General features: G+C 43.3%; 1 protein-coding gene across 3 annotated transcripts in view; it reads left to right on the top strand.

The window, feature by feature from the left end:
- Positions 1-337: 337 nt before the first annotated feature.
- Positions 338-21,846, top strand: part of LOC143804469 (serine palmitoyltransferase 3-like) — a 50,197-nt gene continuing 28,688 nt past the window's right edge. Inside the window, exons 1-7 of one of the 3 annotated variants that reach the window (XM_077282586.1) lie at positions 338-787; positions 9,749-9,856; positions 9,928-10,256; positions 10,372-10,449; positions 10,549-10,762; positions 10,856-11,015; positions 11,127-12,242. In XM_077282586.1, coding sequence (XP_077138701.1) covers positions 10,170-10,256; positions 10,372-10,449; positions 10,549-10,762; positions 10,856-11,015; positions 11,127-12,147 — 1,560 coding nt within the window. In that variant the 5' untranslated portion in view covers positions 338-787; positions 9,749-9,856; positions 9,928-10,169 and the 3' untranslated portion in view covers positions 12,148-12,242. Of the gene's footprint in view, positions 788-9,748; positions 9,857-9,927; positions 10,257-10,371; positions 10,450-10,548; positions 10,763-10,855; positions 11,016-11,126; positions 12,243-17,055; positions 17,147-20,958; positions 21,053-21,846 lie in introns of those variants that run through there. The other 2 variants (XM_077282587.1, XM_077282588.1) reach the window with 2 other exon arrangements.

Below are 21,846 nucleotides of genomic sequence, written 5' to 3'. Positions count from 1 at the left end.
TGGAGACGCCGAGCTGTGGGTTCCCGTGTGCTGTGGGTCACTGAGGCGGCGGACACCGAGTGCCCCTCACATCACTAGTTGCCTTCTCTCTATACGTTTTCCCAGTGACAGTGACCCACCACAGCCTCACACCTCCGCGCTTAGAGCATGTCTCTCTAGCGCATGAATGCTAGTATCCGTTTTTGCCTGTCACTATGACCCTGCGTTGAATGCTGGACCTTGTGGTCCAGAGGTTCGTCCGGTGCTAAAGTTTCTATGGAAGTAAAACTACACTTCCCACAAAGCACTGCATGCGGCGTCACGTGACTTATCAGTCCCATGTGGTGACGTCATGAGAGTGAGTTATTGGGGGGGAGGAGCCGTCGCCCCTTTGCTGCTGCTCTGCTCGGTGCCTTTCCGTGCAGCCTGTCAGTGTCAGCCCTGTCTGACAGCCGGGGAGCCCAAATATAGGCTGTGGGGGCTTCAGTGCAGCAGCTGCGCATAGCCTGGGAAAACAAAGCAATGTGGCAACAGTGAAGCATGCTGAGAGTGCAACAGGGGCCACTCACCACTGTGCCCACTCTGCCCAGCAGGCTCCAGCAGTGCCAGCTTATTACTGGGGCTGATAAGTGCTCTGTGCCCTCCCCCTGCTACATGCCAGTCACCCTGACCTACTTGTAGGGGGCTCCTGTGTCCTGAACTGAACTTTGCTGGGGCTTGTGGTGCTCATCAGTGAGCCCGGCACGTCACAGGCATGAAACATGGCGTCCGTCAAGGTGGCAGTGCGAGTGCGTCCTATGAACCGCAGGTAAGAACCGCGTGGAAACCGGCGAGGACGACGACATTGTTCCCGTATGTTGCTCCTTAGTTTATTATATATTATAATCAAAATATTACATTTTTCAATTTCTTCTTTGGCCGCGTTCACACACAGATTTCTGGAGCGGATCGGCTCAAAAACCCTCCTCAAAATTCCTCCTGTTCATTTCTATGAGTGATCCATTTGACTGTTCATATGAGTAGTTTGAGTGTTTTTTTGCCTCCTGAAGAGGTTTAAAAAAAAAAGTGCATGTCATCCTGATTGAATTTGCTCCAAACTAGGCACTGTCCAATATACAGGCTGCGAAAAAAACCTACTGGGGAAAAAAAAAAAGCGTTTCCTCAGGCGGATTCCATTTAAAAAAAAAAAAAAATCTTCGGAGTCTCACCTCAAAAAAAGTCTGTGTGAACGCGGCCTTACCTTAACCCATGCAGTATTCCTCTGCGCTGCCTCGGTTGAGTTGGATATAAAGTATTTGCAGACTGGAAGACGAGCTGAGATTTCACTAACCGGACACTTCGGTGCTCGATCACATTTCATTGATGTTTAGCACAGTGTGAACGCGCAGCTTCTACGTCATACTGATCGCAAATTTTCCCTTCAGTTTCGTAAGTGGTTGTTTTGCAACTTCGGTCTTTTGTGTAGTCATTAGTGATGAGCGAATGTGCTCGGATAAGGTGCTCTCTTCGGCGTGCTAGAAAAATACCTTCGATTCTCTATGGCTGCATGTCTCGCTGATGTTAGACAGCCCCAACACATGCAGGGATTGCCTGTTTATTAGGTGTGGCTGTGTTAACTGCAGCGAGACATGCAGCCGCAGGGATGCAAACATATTTTTCGAGCACGCCAAAGACACTCAGTTCCCAAGCATGCTCAGATAACACCTTATCTGAGCACGTTCACTAGACCACTAGTGTTTTAACCCCTTCCCGACATGCGCTGTACTAGTACGGCGCATGTCGGGTCCCCTGCTTTGATGTGGGCTCCGGCGGTGAGCCCACATCAAAGCCGCGACATGTCAGCTGTTTTGAACAGCTGACATGTGCGCACAATAGCGGCAGGTGAAATCGCGATTCACCTGCCGCTATTAACCTGTTAAATGCCGCTGTCAAACGCTGACAGCGGCATTTAACCGGCACTTCCGGCTGCACGGCTGGAAATGAGCGCATCACCGACCCCATCACATGATCGGGGGTCAGCGATGCTTCTCCATTGTAACCATAGAGGTCCTTGAGACCTCTATGGTTACTGATGCCGGCCTGCTGTGAGCGCCACCCTGTGGTCGGCGCTCATAGCAAGCCTGCATTTCAGCTACATAGCAGCGATCTGATGATCGCTGCTATGTAGCAGAGCCAATCGAGTGGTGCCAGCTTCTAGCCTCCCACTGAGGCTATTGAAGCATGGCAAAAGTAAAAAAAAAATATTTTTAAAAATATAAAAAAAAAAAATATATATATAAATTTAAATCACCCCCCTTTCGCCCCATCCAAAATAAAACAATTTAAAAAAAAAATCAAACCTACACTATTTGGTATCTCCGCGTTCAGAATCGCCCGATCTATCAATAAAAAAAAAAAATAAAGTATTAACCTGATCGCTAAGCAGTGTAGCGAGAAAAAAATTAGAAACACCAGAATTACGTTTTTTTGGTCGTCGTGACATTGCATTAAAATGTAATAACGGGCGATCGGACGAACGTATCTGCACAAACGTGGTAACATTAAAAACGTCAGCTCGGCACGCAAAAAATAAGCCCTCACCCGACCCCAGATCATGAAAAATGGAGACGCTATGGGTATCGGAAAATGGTGCTTTTTTTTTTTTTTTGTAAGCAAAGTTTTGAAATTTTTTTCACCACTTAGATAAAAATAACTTAGACATGTTAGGTGTCTATGAACTCGTAATGACCTGGAGAATCAGAGCGGCAGGTTAGTTTTAGCATTTAGTGAAGCTAGCAAAAAAGCCAATCAAAAAACAAGTGTGGAATTGCACTTTTTTTTGCAATTTACCCGCACTTGGAATGTTTTTCCCGTTTTCTAGTACAAGACATGGTAAAACCAATGGTGTCGTTCAAAAGTACAACTCATCCCGCAAAAAATAAGCCCTCCCATGACCAAATTGGCAGCGGGAAGGGGTTAATAATAATAATGATGATAATAATAATTTTATTTATATAGCGCTGACATATTCCGCAGAGCTTTACAAATTATAGAGGGGACTTGTACAGACAATAGACATTACAGCATAACAGAAATCACAGTTCAAAATAGATACCAAGAGGAATTAGGGCCCTGCTCGCAAGCTTACAATCTATAGGAAAAAGGGAGACACGAGAGGTGGATGGTGAGGCTATGTGCACACTTTGCGGATTCCACTGCGGATTTTTCCGCAGCGGAATTCCAAAATCCGCAGTGAAAACCCGTTGCGGTTTTTACTGCGGATTTATCGCGTTTTTTACTGCGGTTTCTTCTGCGGATTTTCATCTGCAGTTTCCTATTGGAGCAGGAGAAAATCTGCAGAAAAGCAGTGACATGCTGCGGAATGCAATCCGCAGCGTTTCCGCGCGTTTTTTTCCGCAGCATGTGCACAGCGTTTTTTGTTTCCCATAGGTTTACATTGTACTGTAAACTCATGGGAAACTGCTGCGGATCCGCAGCGGTCAAATCCGCTGCGGATCCGCAGCAAAATCCGCAAAGTGTGCACATAGCCTAACAATTGCTTTCGTTGTTCGGACCATCTATTCAAAAATAAAAAAGAACTGCAGTCCAATCATTGCACTTAACAACCTGTGGAGACAAGGGGGGCAGCGGATGCCCTAGTCCTCTAGCTGAAACCACATGAACCAGGGATCGTCCCGCCGAACACCTGCTCTCCTTTTAATATGGGCCTAACACTACTCAGACAACACAGGGTGAGGGTAAAACAGTGTGCCAAGGCTTTATTGAACCAGAAAACAGCCAGATAACAAGTTGAACAGTACCAGCAAAACATCCCAAATGGTGCATATTACAGAGAATCGACCTTCCGCTGACTTGCCGGGATAATGGCAGCTGTTACTTTAGAGCTCCGAAGGGCGACTACCCCACCCGTGGCACGCACACACACAGAGAGGAGGTAGAGACAAGCGTAGGAAGATGACAGTCCTTTGAGGTACAAGGCCAGTGACAGGAGGGTCACAACCTGGCTTCATCTTCCAGTGTTAAGTACCCCACCTGTGACACACACACACACCTACACCTTGTTAGCCAGTAGAAAAAAAATATAGTGGGAGAAACAAAATGGGAATCTTGTGGGTGTGATACCTTTTAATGGCTAACATAATATAGTGAATGATGTTACAAAGCAAGCTTTCGAGACTGCTTATGTCTCATCATCAGGCTATTATAACAAGATATTTGAGGAAATCCAATTATATACAGTAAAGAGCACAGGCATGGTGTGATACATGGACATTTAAATAAAAAAACACTACGCTTAAAGAGAGAATCCTTAATTGGGTAAAATTAGATAAGTGGTGTGAAAGTTTTATCTTTTTATATCAGCCTGATGACGAGACGTAAGTAGTCTCGAAAGCTTGCTTTGTAATATCATTCACTATATTTTGTTAGCCATTAAAATATATCGCACCCACAAGATTCCTATTTTGTTTCTCCCACTGAGAGCACTCTATATGTATTTTTACACACACACACGCGCACGCACACACACACACACACACACACTGTAACGACAAGCTTAGGAAGAGGACAGTCCAATGAGGTACAAGGCCGGTTTGTGTCACAACCTGGCTTCTCCGAACGTATCCATGGTTCAGTGATGGTCGATAAAGCAGATATGTATTCTTCCAACCGAGCTTGTTTCCTGTAGAATAATAGATCCATGTCCCTCTTGATGGAGCCATGATGTATTGGCAGCAGTCCTTTAGGGTCCCCTGGATGTTTGGATGTCTAAACAGAATCTCCCTCTCTCTTCCTATACAGAGGCATGTAATCTATTTTTATGCTTAACAACTGTCCTTCATTCAGTATTTTACATAAAGGGGAAGAATGGAGATTGATCTATTTGCATAGTTTGTCCTCTGTTTTCGAAGTCAACAAACTGGCCTACACAATGCAAAATTAGCATATCAGTAAACATCACTAGTCATCAACGATAAGAGCACAATGTTATATGAATTGTCACTATTAGGCCGGGGTCACACTAGACCGTAATACGGACGAGTGCTATGCGATAAAAAATCGCATAGCACTCGGCCCAATGTTAATCTATGGTGCAGCTCCCATCATCCGATATTTTCTCCACCGTATTTCGGATCCGAGGGAACTCGCAGCAGGCTGCGATTGTCAGCGTATCTCGGCCGAGACTCGCCAATGAAAGTCTATGGGTGCGAGAAAAAATCGGATTCCACACGGACCATGCGTGTGCATTGCGAGAAATACGCAGCGGTGTTAGTGAAAAGTCGGTAATTCAATTGCCGGCTTTGCATTTCTCCTTCACAAACCCGACAGGATATGAGACATGATTACATACAGTAAACCATCTCATATCCCCATTTTTTTTGCATATTCCACACTACTAATGTTAGTAGTGTGTATGTGCAAAATTTCAGCACTGTAGCTGCTAAAATAAAGGGTTAAATGGCGGAAAAAATTGGCGTGGGCTCCCGCGCAATTTTCTCCGCCAGAATGGTAAAGCCAGTGACTGAGGGCAGATATTAATAGCCAGGAGAGGGTCCATGGTTATTGGCCCCCCCGTGGCTACAAACATCTGCCCCCAGCCACCCCAGAAAAGGCACATCTGGAAGATGCGCCTATTCTGGCACTTGGCCACTCTCTTCCCACTCCCTGTAGCGGTGGGATATGGGGTAATGAAGGGTTAATGCCACCTTGCTATTGTAAGGTGACATTAAGCCAGATTAATAATGGAGAAGCGTCAATTATGTCACCTATCCATTATTAATCCAATTGTAGGAAAGGGTTAAAAAACACACACACACATTATTAAAAAGTATTTTAATGAAATAAACACAGCGGTTGTTTTAATATTTTATTGCTCTCTCATTCCATTTTCAGACCCTCGCTTGGCAAAACAATAAACACACAAGATACATACCCTCTCTGATGAACTGTCACGTCCCACGAAGTAATCCATCTGAAGGGGTTAACTAATATTACAGGCAGAGCTGCGATAAACCACTCGCTCGTGCCTGTAATCCCCGGGTGCTGAAAGGAAAGCAGTGATCTATACTTACGTTCAGTTGCGGTGATGCGCCCCTGCTGGATGTTCTCATGAACTGCAGCCTGGGAACTTTTTCCCACACTCCAGGTCATATGAGGACATCCACCAGAGGGCGCCTCACCGCAACTGAATGTAAGTATAGATCACTCTGCTTTCCTTTCAGCACCCGGGGATTACAGGCACGAGCGAGTGGTTTATCGCAGCTCTGCCTGTAATATTAGTTAACCCCTTCAGATGGATTACTTCGTGGGACGTGACAGTTCATCAGAGAGGGTATGTATCTTGTGTGTTTATTGTTTTGCCAAGCGAGGGTCTGAAAATGGAATGAGAGAGCAATAAAATATTAAAACAACCGCTGTGTTTATTTCATTAAAATACTTTTTAATCATGTGTGTGTGTGTTTTTTAACCCTTTCAAACAATTGGATTAATAATGGATAGGTGACATAATTGACGCCTCTCCATTATTAATCTGGCTTAATGTCACCTTCCAATAGCAAGGTGGCATTAACCCTTCATTACCCCATAGCCCACCGCTACAGGGAGTGGGAAGAGAGTGGCCAAGTGCCAGAATAGGCGCATCTTCCAGATGTGCCTTTTCTGGGGTGGCTGGGGGCAGATGTTTTTAGCCACGGGGGGGCCAATAACCGTGGACCCTCTCCTGGCTATTAATATCTGCCGTCAGTCACACTGGCTTTACCACTCTGGCGGAGAAAATTGCGCGGGAGCCCACGCCAATTTTTTCCGCCATTTAACCCTTTATTTGAGCAGCTACAGCGGCCAAATTTTGCACATACACACTACTAACATTAGTAGTGTGGAATATGCAAAAAAAAGGGGGATATGAGATGGTTTACTGTATGTAAACCATGTCTCATATCCTGTCGGGTTTGTGAAGGAGAAATGCAAAGCCGGCAATTGAATTACCGGCTTTTCACAGATATCGCGCTGAATGAAATATAAATACAGAATATATATATATGTGTCTCAATGATATATATATATATATATATATAATATGCTGTATATATGTTTTCCCGAACATTTGAGCACATAAATCCATTAGATGTCGGTTTTGCAAGCTTGCGAGAAAATCTCGGCATACGGATGCCATACGGATGTCACACGGATGTCACACGGATCATTTGATGCGAGGAAATCGCATCCTCGCACTGCACACGGATCACTGTTTTTGAAACATTTGTGCGATTCTCGGCCGTGAAAAACGGACCGTTTTTTATACGTTAAGTGTGTCCCCGACCTTACAGGCTTACACAAGCAAGTCTTTTCTTGACCAACACATAAATTAAAAAATCAGCATACAGATAAGTCTATTCTTGGTTTGCTAAAAATAGTCATCTGGTTAATTAAGATACAATGCTGTGTCAACACACAACCAAATCCTATTTTTAAGAAGCAACTTCGATGTGGTTTTACCTGCCCCTCTATCAGTAAAAGTGACAACACCATTAGACTAATGTCAGGTGCCTAGGTTTCACAGTCTATGTACAGACCGCAATACCTTGACAGACCATGGGTCTCCTGACCCAAAACTAACAGCCTTATATGTGGCTCTAAGGCTGTTTGTTCTGGTCAATAGACCAGTGATCCGTCTGGTCATTGCATCATGAAATGCGTTAGAATTTAGGGTCTCTGCACACAATGTCTTTTAGATGCCAGTGTACCCTCTGAGTTTTGCAAGCAAAAGACTTAGGCTACTTTCACACTAGCGTTAACTGCATTACGTCTCAAAACGTCTTTTTTCAGAAAAAACGCATCCAGCAAAAGTTTTTGCTGGATGCGTTTTTTTCCCATAGACTTGTATTGGCGACGGATTGGCATACGTCGTGTCCGTTTTTCGACGTATGCGTCGAAATTTGGCGACACGTCGTCTCAAAAAAACGTTGATTGTAACGTTTTTTGTCTCCGCCTAAAAAACGTGTCGCGACGCATCCTGCGGCATACGTCGTTGGCTGCAATGGAAGCCTATGAGCGACGGATGCGTCGGGACACGTCGTACGACGCAATGCAGCGCTGCAATACGTTTTTTTTACACTGAGCATGCTCAGAAGCAGAATTTTGTTGCCAATTTGCCAGACACCCCCAAATCTATATAAACCTGGCCTGGGCCTTCAACCCCACATATGCCAGCAAGAAGACAGAGAGGAGAAGAGACTGCTAGCAAGACCCCAGCCAGCCACAAGACCCCAGCCAGCCTGCCACAAGACCCCAGCCAGCCTGCCACAAGACCCCAGCCAGCCTGCCACAAGAGTCCAGCCAGCCTGCCACAAGAAGCCAGCCTGTCACAAGACTGCAGCCAGCCTGCCGGCTCAAGACTCCAGGCAGCCAGCCACAAGACTCCAGCCACCATAGAGCCAGTGTGAGTATTGCAATTTTTGTGTGCATCTGTGTGCCTGTGCATTTCTGTGTGTATGAGGTACTGACTACAGCAAGAGCTTAAAACCTGAAGAGAACCTGAGGCCTGCCATCGTCCTGCACCAGCCAGTGCCATGCTAGAGTCCAGATCCACCATGATGCCAGCCACTGTGAAGACCTGCTGCTTCAGCCAAAGGATTGTCAGCCTTTTGTATGTGTGTGTGTGTGTGTATGCGTCTTCTGATTGGGTTCACCTTTCTGCCTTTGTTGTACATATGTGTATTTGCATAAAGCTATGTGCGTGCATGTGTATGTGTGTATTTTTGGACGGCTGTGTGCTTTTGTATCATGTGCCTGCACCTTATTATGCCTTTGTCAATCTTATGCCTGTTCATGTGGGAGGGTATGTGTCCATGTTCAGGATTGCATCAGGATTTGGTCAGGATTTTCCATCAGTATTTGTACGCCAAAACCAGGAGTGGGTGATAAAAGCAAAAGTGTGCCTGTTTTCCTATTATACTTTCCCTAATTGTTACACTCCTGGTTTTGGCTTACAAATACTGATGGAAAATCCTGACCAAATTCTGATGCGATCCGGAATGTGGACACATACCATGCATGTTTGTGTGCGTCTTGTTGATTGCATGTGCATTTGTCCATGCTTTAACTAGTTAATTGCCTTTTTCTGATGTATTGACTGTATAGTGGTCTGTGCAGCATGTGGTTTAAATGTTTTTTTTTTTTTTTTAAATCTGATGTATTTTTTTTAAAAGTCTAGCGGTCTGCAGCTTGTGGTTTGAATGTGTGAGTGTGGTTTTTTTTTCTATTTAAAAGTGTTGATTTTATATTAATTACTGTTAAAACCATTTGCAGTTGATGTACTTGTATTTAAAATAAAGAGCATGTCAGCTCCTAATTGTGATTTAAAAAAAAAGAGTGAAAAAAAAAAAAAGAAAATAATAAAATTTTTGTTAAAAAAGTGTCCGTAGTATCATTTCATAAAGGTAAATTTAAAACTGTTGTATGTACCAATGGTTATACTTGCAATACACAGTTGGTTGAGGGCACTTTTTTTTAATAAAGGTTACACTTAAAGGTTTTTTGGGGGAGGTGATTTTTGAAAATAAAATGTGGTAAACATATGTTTACATGGTGGGTTCACATTTAAAAATATTTTTTTGGGAACATGGAAATGAATGGTATACCGTGCACCTGTTTTGGGGTTTTGGGGTTCACATTTAATGAACTTTTCTCACATCATTTTAGCAGGGTGTTTATTAAAACATTACCTAGTTTAGGGGGTGGTCTAACTAGAAATCCATTATACTTATTATAGATACACCAGGGACCAGGACCACAGCCGCCGCCTGTCAGCCCAGGACCACAGCCGCCGCCTGTCAGCCCAGGACCAGCCCACCAGGACCACAGCCACCAACTGTTAAAAGTAAGTTTTGAAGACCCCAAATCTGCTGCTTCAATGTGTAGAGCAGATTGCAAGTGTCTTTAAACTTACAGAAAAACCAGGACCACAGCCGCCGCCTGTCAGCCCAGGACCACAGCCGCCGCCTGTCAGCCCAGGACCACAGCCGCCGCCTGTCAGCCCAGGACCACAGCCGCCACCGGCCTTTACTTCCACAACAATGTCCTCTTCTGACAGCCCTCCTCCACAGCAACAGCGTGTATCGGTAAGTTAACACAAAATTTTTATTTTTATTTTTTTAAATTTACTTTTTTTTTGATCACTACATGCATAAATTATGTTTCAACAGGAAGCTGAATCAGATGAGGAGCTGTCAGAAGGGGGCGAGATGGGTGGAGAGATGCAAGTGGAGGAGGAACCAAGTGTAAGTAGTGGTGAAACAGTTGCTTCGCACATCACACTGCACCATACACAAAACAGATTACTAAACACAGAAAATATATGCCTACCTAACTGAGAATGTGTTTCCTTTATTTCAGGCTGCTCCTGCTGCTGCCGCTGAAGGTTCTCCCAGACACTCCCAGAGTCGGCGGACTCGTCGCCGCGGTCGTCCATCAGTGAGTTGTTTTTTTTTTTTGGGAGGGGGATTCTATTGGTACTTTAGTGTTTCAGTTTACTAATTTGTTTGTTTTTCTTCTTCCTTTTTTTTGGCACAGGCTTCACAGCGTGCTCCCGCAGAAGAGGATGATGATGATGACGACATAGATATTGAGAATCTCATCGAGGAGGTTCGCGAGCGGGAGCCGCTGTGGAACATGGCTGACCGCAGGCATGCCGATACCGGTGTCACCCGTCGGCTCTGGGACGAAGTGTGTCGCAACCTGTTTCCAAGACGGGAGAGCCTTCATCCTCAGCAGCTGAGCAAACTAGGTAAGTATTCACTTTCCAGTGATGTTTTGAGCTGACTGTAATGTATTGCATTTACCAATTTTTTTTTTTTTCTTTTGATTCTTGTCTTCACAGTTGGAAAGGTTAGGAAGCGGTGGCGGTCACTGAGGGATCGCTTTAAGAGGGAATTCAACGAGGAGATGCAGGCCCCGAGTGGCTCTGCAGGAAGGAGGAGGAGCAAATACAAATATGGCACGGCCCTCTCCTTCCTGAGGCGAACCATGCTGAGCAGAGTGTAAGTATTCTACAGCCCACTAATAACCATGTTAACCTGTCTACTTAGTTTGCTTTCAGTCAGGGCTTTTTCATTCCAATGTATTAATTTCTTTTGTTTTTTCTTTCACAGCACCTTCTCCAGCCACCGTGCGCCTGCATCTTCCTCTGCGCCCTCTGGAGCAATCCCTCCTGAGTCCGCCACTGAGGGCCACGTCGGTAGGCCCCACACCACTGTCCCCTCCTCTGACCCCTCTGTCCCCTCCTCTGACCCCTCTGTCCCCTCCTCTGACCCCTCTGTCCCCTCCACTTCATCCGCCCCAAGCAGTGGAGCATTATTGCAGGCTTCATTGCTCGCATCTGATGCTGAACAGTTAGCGTTCCCTTTACCCCACCCCTCTGATCCTGCCACCTCGACACCACCATTAGGTTCGTGGCGGCAGCGGCAGAGGGGTCAGGAAAGGAGCTATGCTCCTGAGTTCTTACACCTGAATGCATCCTTCCAAGGCTCTTTCAAAATTTTGGGAGAGCAAGTGGCTGCTGGTTTCAACATGGTGCAGTCACGCATCAGTGAAACAAGCCAGGAAACCAGCAGTCGCTTGGATAGGCTGCATTCAGCTGTAAGTCCCGATCCGGCCAATATTTTTTTCCAATCCATGCTCAAGAACATGGAGAAGCTTTCTTTTGAGCAACAGATGCGGGTAATGAATACCTGCCATAATGCTCTACTGCAGGCCGTTAATAAATCTACCCACACACCTCCCCAGGCCCCACCCCAGGCCCCATTTCCACACCATACCCCCCATTACCAAACCCAGCCCCAATACCCACACCAGCACCATTACCAAACCCAGCCACAAACCCCACGCCAGCCCCATTACCCAACCCAGTCCCACTACCCTACCCAGTCACAATACCCAACCCAGTCCCCACAACAATCCCGGCCCCCAGACCAAATTACTTCCTCAATGTTTTCTTTACTCAGCTTTTCTCTTCCCCCTACCCCAACACCACCCCCCTCTGGTCAGTCTCTTGGTTTAACCCCCCCTTCCACTGCACCACAAACAAGTAGGGTTTCCCCACCTATCGACATGGTCCAACCTTCCTGCCCCTCCTCCTCTCATATCTCCACCCAACACTTTCAAGACTTGTAAATATGTTTTTTTAAATGTTTATGTCATTAATTTTAAAAATTTTGCAAAGTTTTCCTAAAAAAAAATTGGAAAATAAAAAATATCTATTTTTTTGGCAAAAAAAAAAAGAGATAATATAAAATTCTGATTATAATTCTACTCTTTGTGTGTGTGTGTGGATTTATTAAGGTAATATAATAAAAAAGGTTTAATAAAAACAAACACCAGACATGTTAAAGGTATAACATAATGGTTTTACTAGCAAGAAAACCACGCTTTTGGGCCTTTTTTTTTTTTTTTTTTTGGGCAGAAACACATTTTTTACATAAACAAAACACATGGGAAACCGGTTACACATGGGAAACAGGTTACACAATCATGTCTTGCCACGGGATCCGCCCGACAGGTGAGACAAAATAATCGGCAAACTGGTCCCTCATCCTTGTAACTGAACTTGTAGAGCGAACCGAGCTGCTGCGGTAGTCCCACAAGGTGGTCTCCAACTCTTCATCATCCAAGGAAACGGGCTCCTTTGAAAGGACAAAGTTGTGGAGCACCACACAGGCTTTAACAACCTCGTCTATAGTTGTGGTTTTCAGTTTGATAGCCGTCAGCAGAACTCGCCACTTCGCCGTCAATATGCCAAAGGAACACTCCACTACTCTTCGTGCTCTAGTAAGCCGGTAATTAAAGACCCGCTTGGTATGGTTTAAGTTCCGGCTACTGTACGGTTTCAGTAGGTGCGGCGACAGTTGAAAGGCTTCATCACCTACAAAAACATATTCCAGGGCTGGGTCATTTGTTCCTGGCAGTGGTCTGGCTGGCGGGAAATCGTAGCTCTCTCCATAAAGGCAACGACCCATCGGAGAGTTTTTAAGAACTTGCGAATCGTTGGACCGTCCATATGCTCCGATGTCCACGGCAAGGAACCTGCAGTTGGCATCTGCAATAGCCATAAGGACGATGGAGAAATACTTCTTATAATTATAATACTCCGATCCTGTTCCTGCCGGTTTCGCAATCCTTATATGTTTCCCGTCAACTGCACCCACACAATTAGGGAAATTGCAAATTTGCTGAAACTCTTCAGCACTTCGCAACCAGATTTCCATGGATGGTTGGGGGATATACTCTGGTTGCAAAGTGGTCCAAACAGCCCGACATGTGTCCTTCACTATTCCAGAGATAGTGGAAATGCCCAGCCTGAACTGATAATGGAGCAAAGTCATAGATTCACCCGTAGCTAGGAAACTTTAAAAAAAAAAAAAAAAAAGTTAGAAAAAATTGCACAGACCAACAAGTTTCAATATGGCACTGTTAATTTTTTTTTTAAGGACGGGACACACAATAAAACCAGCATGAAACCGGTGTAAAAAAGCAGTGGAATGTCCGCCAAGAAAACCAAAATTACATGCTGCAGAAAATAGTGCGCAGTATGCCAGCGCAGTATTGTCTGCAGCATGTAATAGAACATTCAAAATGACCAATGACAGAAAAAAAAGCAGTTGCATGTCATCAAACCCAAAAAACTTTAAAAAAAAAACTGCAGAAAATGCAACGCAATATTTCAGCGCAGTATTTTCTGCAGTCTGTTATCTAACATTCAATATCAGCAATGACATTTAAATAAAGCAGTGGAATGTCCGCCAAGAAAACCAAAATTACATGCTGCAGAAAATAGTGCGCAATATGTCAGCGCAGTATTGTCTGCAGCATGTAATATAACATACAATACCAGCAATGAAATAAAAAAAAGAGGCTTACCGCAGGGTCACCATCAGCCGCTCCGCCGGTGTGATGGCAAGCCTCATCCTTGTATCCTGTCTTCGGATGACATCCTCCAGTTTTGCAAGCAAAAAATCGAAATGTTCAATCCTCATCCGCACGTAGTTGTGGAATTTGTGTGGATTGTGCCGCAACTCCAGGTACAGAGTGGATTGGACACCCCGGGTCATCCGTAGTTGATTAATCGGATGAATCCACAGTCGTCTCCGTCTCCGTTGCTGCAGAAGCATCCTACGCCTTTCCGCTGCCGCCTCCTTCTCCCGCACTATGATATCCAGGTGATTCGTCTCCAAGATAACGTCGGTAACCAAACTAGCAATCCTCCTAAGAACACCTTCCATCGCTGCCACAAAACTAAAACCCACAAAGATGGGCTGTAAAAACAGTACTATATAGTTTTTCAAATTTTCCAGTAGCCAATCAAATTTGGGAGCCTCCCATTTTAAAAACGGATCCGTCGGAAAAACGGATACAACGGATGGTAAAACGTATGCAACGCATCCAGTATTTTCGACGGAAACGTTTAGCGGATTTGCGACGGATCCGTCGAAATGCTGGATGCGTGGCATACGTTTGTCACCGTTTTTCACTTTTTTGACGCATACGTTTTTTCGGCAAAAAAACGGATTTGCGACGTAATGCAGTTAACGCTAGTGTGAAAGTACCCTAAGCGGTTACTGAATGGTAACATCATTAGAGCAGTTACCATTCGGTAACAGTGAACTAATGAACGTCCCATCTTCGGGTTAGTGCTAAGTGTAAGATCTTGCTCTTTCAGTGAGAGAAGGGTTGCAGAGTTGTGAGATCCAACTCTGCATGCTGGGATCAATGTTTGCTATAAAGGTGAGCCTTTTTTTATTTTTTTTTAGGTTCTACTTTTGCCAACTTTTGTTAATGGGTATTTTGCGTAATTGCCAATGTGGGGCTTTCCACTCTTTTATCAAATTGAAAAAAAGGGCAGAGCCAGATTGGTGATGCGTGCTCTTTTTAGTGTGTTGTTAATCCTGAAGAAGCACAAGCGCTTCGGCACCTTCGGCTCTAATCATCTCTGCTTGGCTCTACTCAAAGAGCAAAGTGCGTGGTGTAAAGGCTCAGAGAAAGTTTATGGCCCTGATTTATCAAACAGTTTGTGCTAAAGCACTGGTGTAAAAATGTTGAAAGGCATGCCATCATAATTTACGCCACAAAAGCGGTAAATTATTACTGAAATATACTCCAATTGCGGACAGTGATAAACCAGTGCACAACTACGGTATGTAGAGGAACTTCAGGTGCTGGTTGACACATGCTTCTTGTATTCAACCCACAGGAAGATGGAGAGAGGGAAGTGAATATTCTCTACTGATGGTGCTGGCTAGGGTTATTCCATGCTTGTAACGTTACTCCTCTTTGTCTTTACGTTTCATAGCAGTGATGGTGCGTGATATAGCAGAGGACCTTTGGACTCGCCTCAATAAATTACATCAGTTCAGTATGTGAGCTCAGTGTATGAAAATATAAACTGAAAAAAGTGTTTATGTCCCGTGCTGAACTTATTGCACTGCTTTGGTATGATTTATTGAGGCGAGTCCAATGGTCCGCTGCTCTAGCACATACCATAATTGCTTCTATGAAAGGAAAAGGCAGAGAGCAGTAATGTCTTAACTATGGAATAGCCCCTGCCAGCGCCATCCATAGAGTATATTCCTGTATCCTCCTTCTGTGGGTTCAAAACAAGCAGCACAAGTTAACCAGTAAGTAAAGCTCCTATACATGGTCAGGCACGCCTTACATAAGACACAGTAGGGGCAGAATTATCACTTTCTTGCCATACAGTAACATTGTTTTAAAACTCCTCCAATTGTGAGAATGCAACATTTCCCATTAATTCATTCATTTATCAGGAGGATAAGTAACATACCAAAACCATTAATTCAATTCAATAGCTCTTTTTATTTAATGCCATAAAAATTAAACATAAATACAAAGGTCATTAGTATAAATTCATGTGAATCACTCTAAAGTGTTAAATATGACACAGGGTAGAGTGTATGGGACTAAAAGTGCTGAACGAGCAATGGGGGATCATCATACTGCTTGTATATTAAGTGCCTATATAATCACCAAAGTAGGTATGTTACTGCCTGCAAGCAGATTCCCTCCCACTCATATTGCCGCACTCACACTATATGCTGTGGATAGTTGAAAAAGTAAAGTGCCAGTTGCAGTTGTCAAAACCTAATATCCACATCACATACTACAGAAAGCTTAATCCCTCATTCATATACCAAAAAGATAATTTCGTTTACCCATGATAAGGTGAGGCGTCCTCCTCCAGCCTGTGTCAAGATCCCCAACGCGCGTTTCGCGTGCAAAATATGTCGCTTCCTCAGGGGGCGTGGTTTAAGTGATGGCTCAGTTAGGATTAAATAGTGCGCCGTTCCGGTCACGAGACCGGGCGGCAGCCTATCAGTAATCGCGAGTAGTGCGCATGCGCATCGCGTCCCGTCGCCATGTCAACCGGAGCCCAAAGCGGACGTCACCCCGTGATCACGTGGGCGGGCCGGCGCCAGGCCTCGCACCTCGCTCACACAGGATGAACGGCCGCACCAGGGCCAGAAGAATGACTACCTGGGACGCGGAGTGCATTATTAGTGAAAAAATGTGCCGCAATTAATTACTAAAAAGTGTTCATATTGAATTATTAATAAAGTGCTCTGTGCATATGAATTATTACTAAAGGCATATACAGCCATTTCAGAAAAAGTGCAATATGCTCAAATTAAAGTGAACTGTGCATATAATCTGTGATATTGAACAAGTTTAAGAGACCTTTAACGCCGCATAAGCACAAGACTATATTTATATATAAATATATATACCCTATACACAAAGACAAATAAAAAACACACAAAACAAAAACGGGATGGGAAGGGAGGAGAAAATAGGCAAAGCAGCTGTCATAGCATACCCCTAAAGATAATTACATAGGGGCCTTAAAGAAATATACCATATTTCATGTATATATCCATCTCTTAGTTTAAGTAGTCCAAAGAAAGTTCCATGCACAATGTGCTCCAAAGAATTTTTTGGGGTGTTGTCTAATTAGTGGTAGTCCTTTCCACAATGTTCATCTTATATTTTTCTCTTTGTCTTCCCTTCCAGATACCGTTGCATGACTTTAGGTGTTTCTCCTGGACCACGGATGTACCAACCAGCTGCTCACTCACTTTCCATCACCATATTATGAACACAGGTAAATACTCTATGAATAGAACAACGCAAAAAATAAAGTTAAAAACATATTTGGAACCACACTTAAAATCTGGGAGGTTTTTGACAGAACTAGTGGAAAAGGATATGAAGGGCATATATCTGTCACAGCCTTAAAGAGAACTTTAAAGGAACGATGAAAACCCCTGGCTTTCATTCAGACCTGCAGGGGTCATGGTTCCAAGGAGAGTTATCCAACGGCATTTTTTTTGTGCCAGGAGGCGTTGAATGTTACCTCCCCTAATGCCACATTGTATATGTTCAATACCTCTCACTGAAAAGGATTTGGGATTGCACTTATGGTATTCTTTGAAATGGCGCGGGATGGTTTTTAATTGGGAGGAATCTTCCTCCTTTTCTGCTGCCATAATGTCACGGACGTGTTCCCTCGTCCGTGTTCCCAAACGTCTGGAGGTTAGACCTATATACACCTTGGGGCAGCTGCATTTCGCATAATATATAACTTGTGTTGTATTGCACGTAATGTGCTGTCTTATTGAAAAATTCCTCATCCCGTCAGTAGATTGAAAGTCCACTGCCCGGCATATATTTTTGCAAGAAATGCAGCTGCCACATGGAAAGCATCCTAGAGGACAACCACTTGAGCCAAATACATTTTTAGTCATTGGAGGTATATAGTGGCTAGATACCAAAATATCTTTCAAATTTTTACATCTTCTTGATGTCATCATGGGATATTGAGACAGGATTTTAGTGTGGGGTCAGTTTTTAAGACATCCCAATGTCTTTTAAGACAATCTCTCATGGATGTCCACTCCCCATTGAAGGTCGATATAAACCGAACAGCCTCACCTTTGTTGTCCCTACTCCTTTGTCTAGGATATAGCAAAGCATCACGAGATTGAGATTTGGCTTTTAAATAGCCCTTTTTGATGCATTTATTGCTATAACCACGTTCCCTGAATCTCTCACGGAGATCCAGGGCTTGGTTTTCAAACTTGGACTCAGAGGAACAGATCCGCCTCATCCTGAGGTGCTGCCCAACCGGGATGGCCCTAATTGTGCTGTATGGATGGCTTGAACTTGCATGCAACAATGAATTGACCGAGGTAGACTTCCTATAGACATCCGTTTGTAAATATCCATATTGATCCACTTCTACTTTGATGTCTAGGAAGTCCACCCCGGCCTTGCTCATGCTATATGTCAATTTGATATTGAATCTGTTGTCATTCAACTGCTGCATAAATCCATGTAGGTCCTTTTCAGACCCCTGCCAAATTATAAATAAATCATCTATGTAGCGCAGCCAGCACTGCACATGGTTCGCGGCCCGAACGCCCCCCTCGCCAAATACCTCCCTCTCCCAAAATCCGAGGAAGAGATTAGCGAAAGAGGGCGCACAGGCCGCGCCCATGGCAGTGCCGCGCTGCTGCAAATAAAAAACATCTTTGAACACAAAAAAGTTTTTGGTAAGAATGAATGACAACAGTTCCATAACCAACCCGCACATAGGGCCATCCAGGTTGCCGGACCCCAGGAAGAAGCGGACCGCCTCCAATCCGTCATCATGACGTATACAGGTGTACAAAGATTCTATGTCTGCAGTGACAAGAATCATATCCTCATCTAATTGGATCCCATTGATCCTGCTCAGGACGTCCGATGTGTCACGTGCATAAGAGGGAAGTGACTCTACCAAGGGTTTTAAGTAAAAGTCCACAAATTTGCATACTGGATCATTAAGTCCCCCCATGCCGGACACAATCGGACGCCCGGGGGGATCAATGGGATTCTTGTGTATCTTAGGAATAAAATACAGAGTTGGTATTTTGGGACATTTGGTGAGTAACCCTTCATATATTTTCTTCGGAATAATTCCCTGTTCAAACGCATCTTCCAGGATGGTCTCTAGTTCTAGAGTGAACCTATGTAATGGGTTGTGGTCTAGCCTCAGATACGTCACCTTATCCCTGAGATGTCTCATTGCTTCTTTTTCATAAAGAGATTTGGGCCATAACACGATATTTCCCCCCTTGTCTGCCGGCTTAATTACTATATCATCATAGTTTTTTAATTCTTCCAGTGCCTGTCTCTGTTTGGACGTTAAATTGTCATATTGACGTCTAGTTGGTATTTTTTCAAAATCTTGTATCACCAGTCTAGTGAATATTTCCACTGCTGGGCACAGAGACAAGGGGGGAAAACTCGTTGACCTGGGATAGCAATTATCAGGGAACATACCTGTAGGACTGGACGTTTGCTCATTCAGAAGATCCTCCAGCGCCTGCTGCGCCTCTCTCTCCACCCTGTCATTAGTGGACTCATATCCATCTTTGGCATATAATTTCTTTAAAATTAGTTTCCTGGCAAAGAGGTAGACGTCTTTCCCATTTCCCATTAATTATTTATTAAACAGCACTTTTATTGGTGGGACAATCCTTTTAGGCTAAACTTTAAAACCGGCCTAAAATATTCCTAATATTTCATAAATCATTTGACACATCAGCGTCATATAGTAAGAAAATGATCATTAAATCAAAACCGCAGAAGCGCTAATGCTAAATGATGTGTCCCTTTGATTCTGATAGACTCCATTCTTGTTGGAGTGCCAAGTGTGAAAATGCTTAATTTTCCATTATCCATTGATTAAACGTCAATTTTATTGTTGAGACAACCCTTTTAGGCTAAACTTCAAGTTAGCCTAAGAAATTCCTAACATTTCAAAAATCTTTTGACACGTCCGTCCTGGTCTCTGAGTTTATGACTAAATAGTATGACCTTGGTGAAACTATGAAAAATCTCCCGTGAGATCAGTTCTGTAGTCTCTAAAGGCTGAAATGCCATGTAAATGAATAATGTCTTGCAATAAGGTACGATTTTAGAATTCAGTTTGTTTAGTGAAAGAGGTTAAGATTAAACTGTAAAGAAAAATATAAAATATACAGTAAATGAATGGAAAACACATTTCTAAAATATCTGATGTACCATATATCAGGGCGATCTTTCAAAAAAGCAATACTTATTGGATGTACAGTATATGATGTGGAGTGTTTACACAGGATGATGTGCTTCTGAGAGCAGTTATTTTTAAGCAAGATTAAAGAACATTGCGCTCTACGAAGAAGCATTTAACCTTGGTTCACTTATTGGGCGATTATCAGCCTGTTTACACTGCACAATAATCAGTAACAATAATTCCTGTGAACACTAGTTTCCTGATAAAATTAATACATCCTAATGAGGCCCTGAAAATCTTTAGATTTACTGCTGGTCCCACAGAAATCAGGTTGGTCTTTAGGGGTCTGTAATGAATACTGTATAGCTTGTCTCTTCAAACGTGAGACTGAACTGCAAGTCCGTAGACAAACATGGCACTGTTCTTGAGTCATAAGAATCGCCCTTTTTTTCCTCAATGTTATAAATCTGATAAGACTTTGTTTATATGTATGGTAGTCTTAGAAAAAATAAGGGTAAAAAATGGGACATGATTGGGAAGTGTGAATTAACCCTATTAAACAGGTTGTCTGGACTTGCATATTGATGATCAATCCCTCAGATGTCATCAATATCATCTTAGTAGAGTCCAACAACCATCACCGGTAACTGGTGGCTACCAGATCTAAGCGTGGTCCTGGTGGTGGAGCATTGTAAAGTGGCCATTACCAGTTAGTGCACCTTATTTCTCATTATGTTGGATAAGAGACTAGGTGCATTATTTTTGCCATTCTTATCCCCAGTACTGTTTACCTTTTAATTATTTTGTTCAGTTTTTTCTTTTATTTATCTGGTATTATTGGTCTATTTTATTTTTCATCTTTATTTTTTTTTTAGGGCTGTCTTATTTTAAGTGATGAGCTGAACCATACGTCTCTAGTCCTTGGTGCTAGAGTATCAAGGGCTACCATTCGAATTTTCAAGCACAACAGTAAGTGCCTGTTTTGTCTTTTACCTATTCTAGGGGATTATTGGATCATAAAAAAAATAACTATTGTAATACTGTATTGTTTGACGAATGATAATATTATATAACAAAATGCAGGCAGTTGTAGAGCCATTGTCATTAAATAGATGTTATTAATAGTTAACTCTGGAACAGAACACCAAATGGGACATTGGTGGATATGGCTAAGTGTCAGTACTCGGTGACAGCAGGACTAGGCCCTGCGAACATCCTTGAATGGCATCCTAGGTGCCTTTTGGATGTTACAAGGCATGTCATGGGAATGTTGGGGTCTTTTAAATGCCAGAAAGTGCTGTCTTTCAAGTGCCGAATAAGTTTGCAGGACCCTGGTTGAGCTGCCATGGAGTACCAACATGGATGACAGACCATGCTCAGGCAGATCTTATTATTTATTTATTTATTTTGCTCATTTCATGTCCATATTTAGTTTCCTTGTTCATATGGGAGGTCTTGGTGCTCAAGACAGGGAAAAAAAGGTCTTCTATGTTTTATCAATGTTATTTGATTAGTGCAGATGCAATTGGAGTTTCCAATTTCTGAAATCATGTAGAAACAGTGTTATGGAAAAAAATTAACATGACATACTAGTGTAAAATTATCCAAGAGATGGTGTAAGAGAACAGTATCTAACATGCCATGTAAAGTGAAATCTGCCATATCTTATATTAAGTTTGGCACATTTTTAAACTTTCTAGTCTGATTTTAAAGGACTTGTCCATTTTATCAAATGTTAGGGATATTATTTTATGGCAGTTTTT

The sequence above is a fragment of the Ranitomeya variabilis genome, chromosome 2 (assembly GCF_051348905.1).
Source record: "Ranitomeya variabilis isolate aRanVar5 chromosome 2, aRanVar5.hap1, whole genome shotgun sequence".
In the NCBI taxonomy this organism is placed as follows: Eukaryota; Metazoa; Chordata; class Amphibia; order Anura; family Dendrobatidae; genus Ranitomeya; species Ranitomeya variabilis.
Note: the sequence above shows the minus strand (reverse complement) of the source record. Positions and strands in the feature narration are given on the sequence as shown.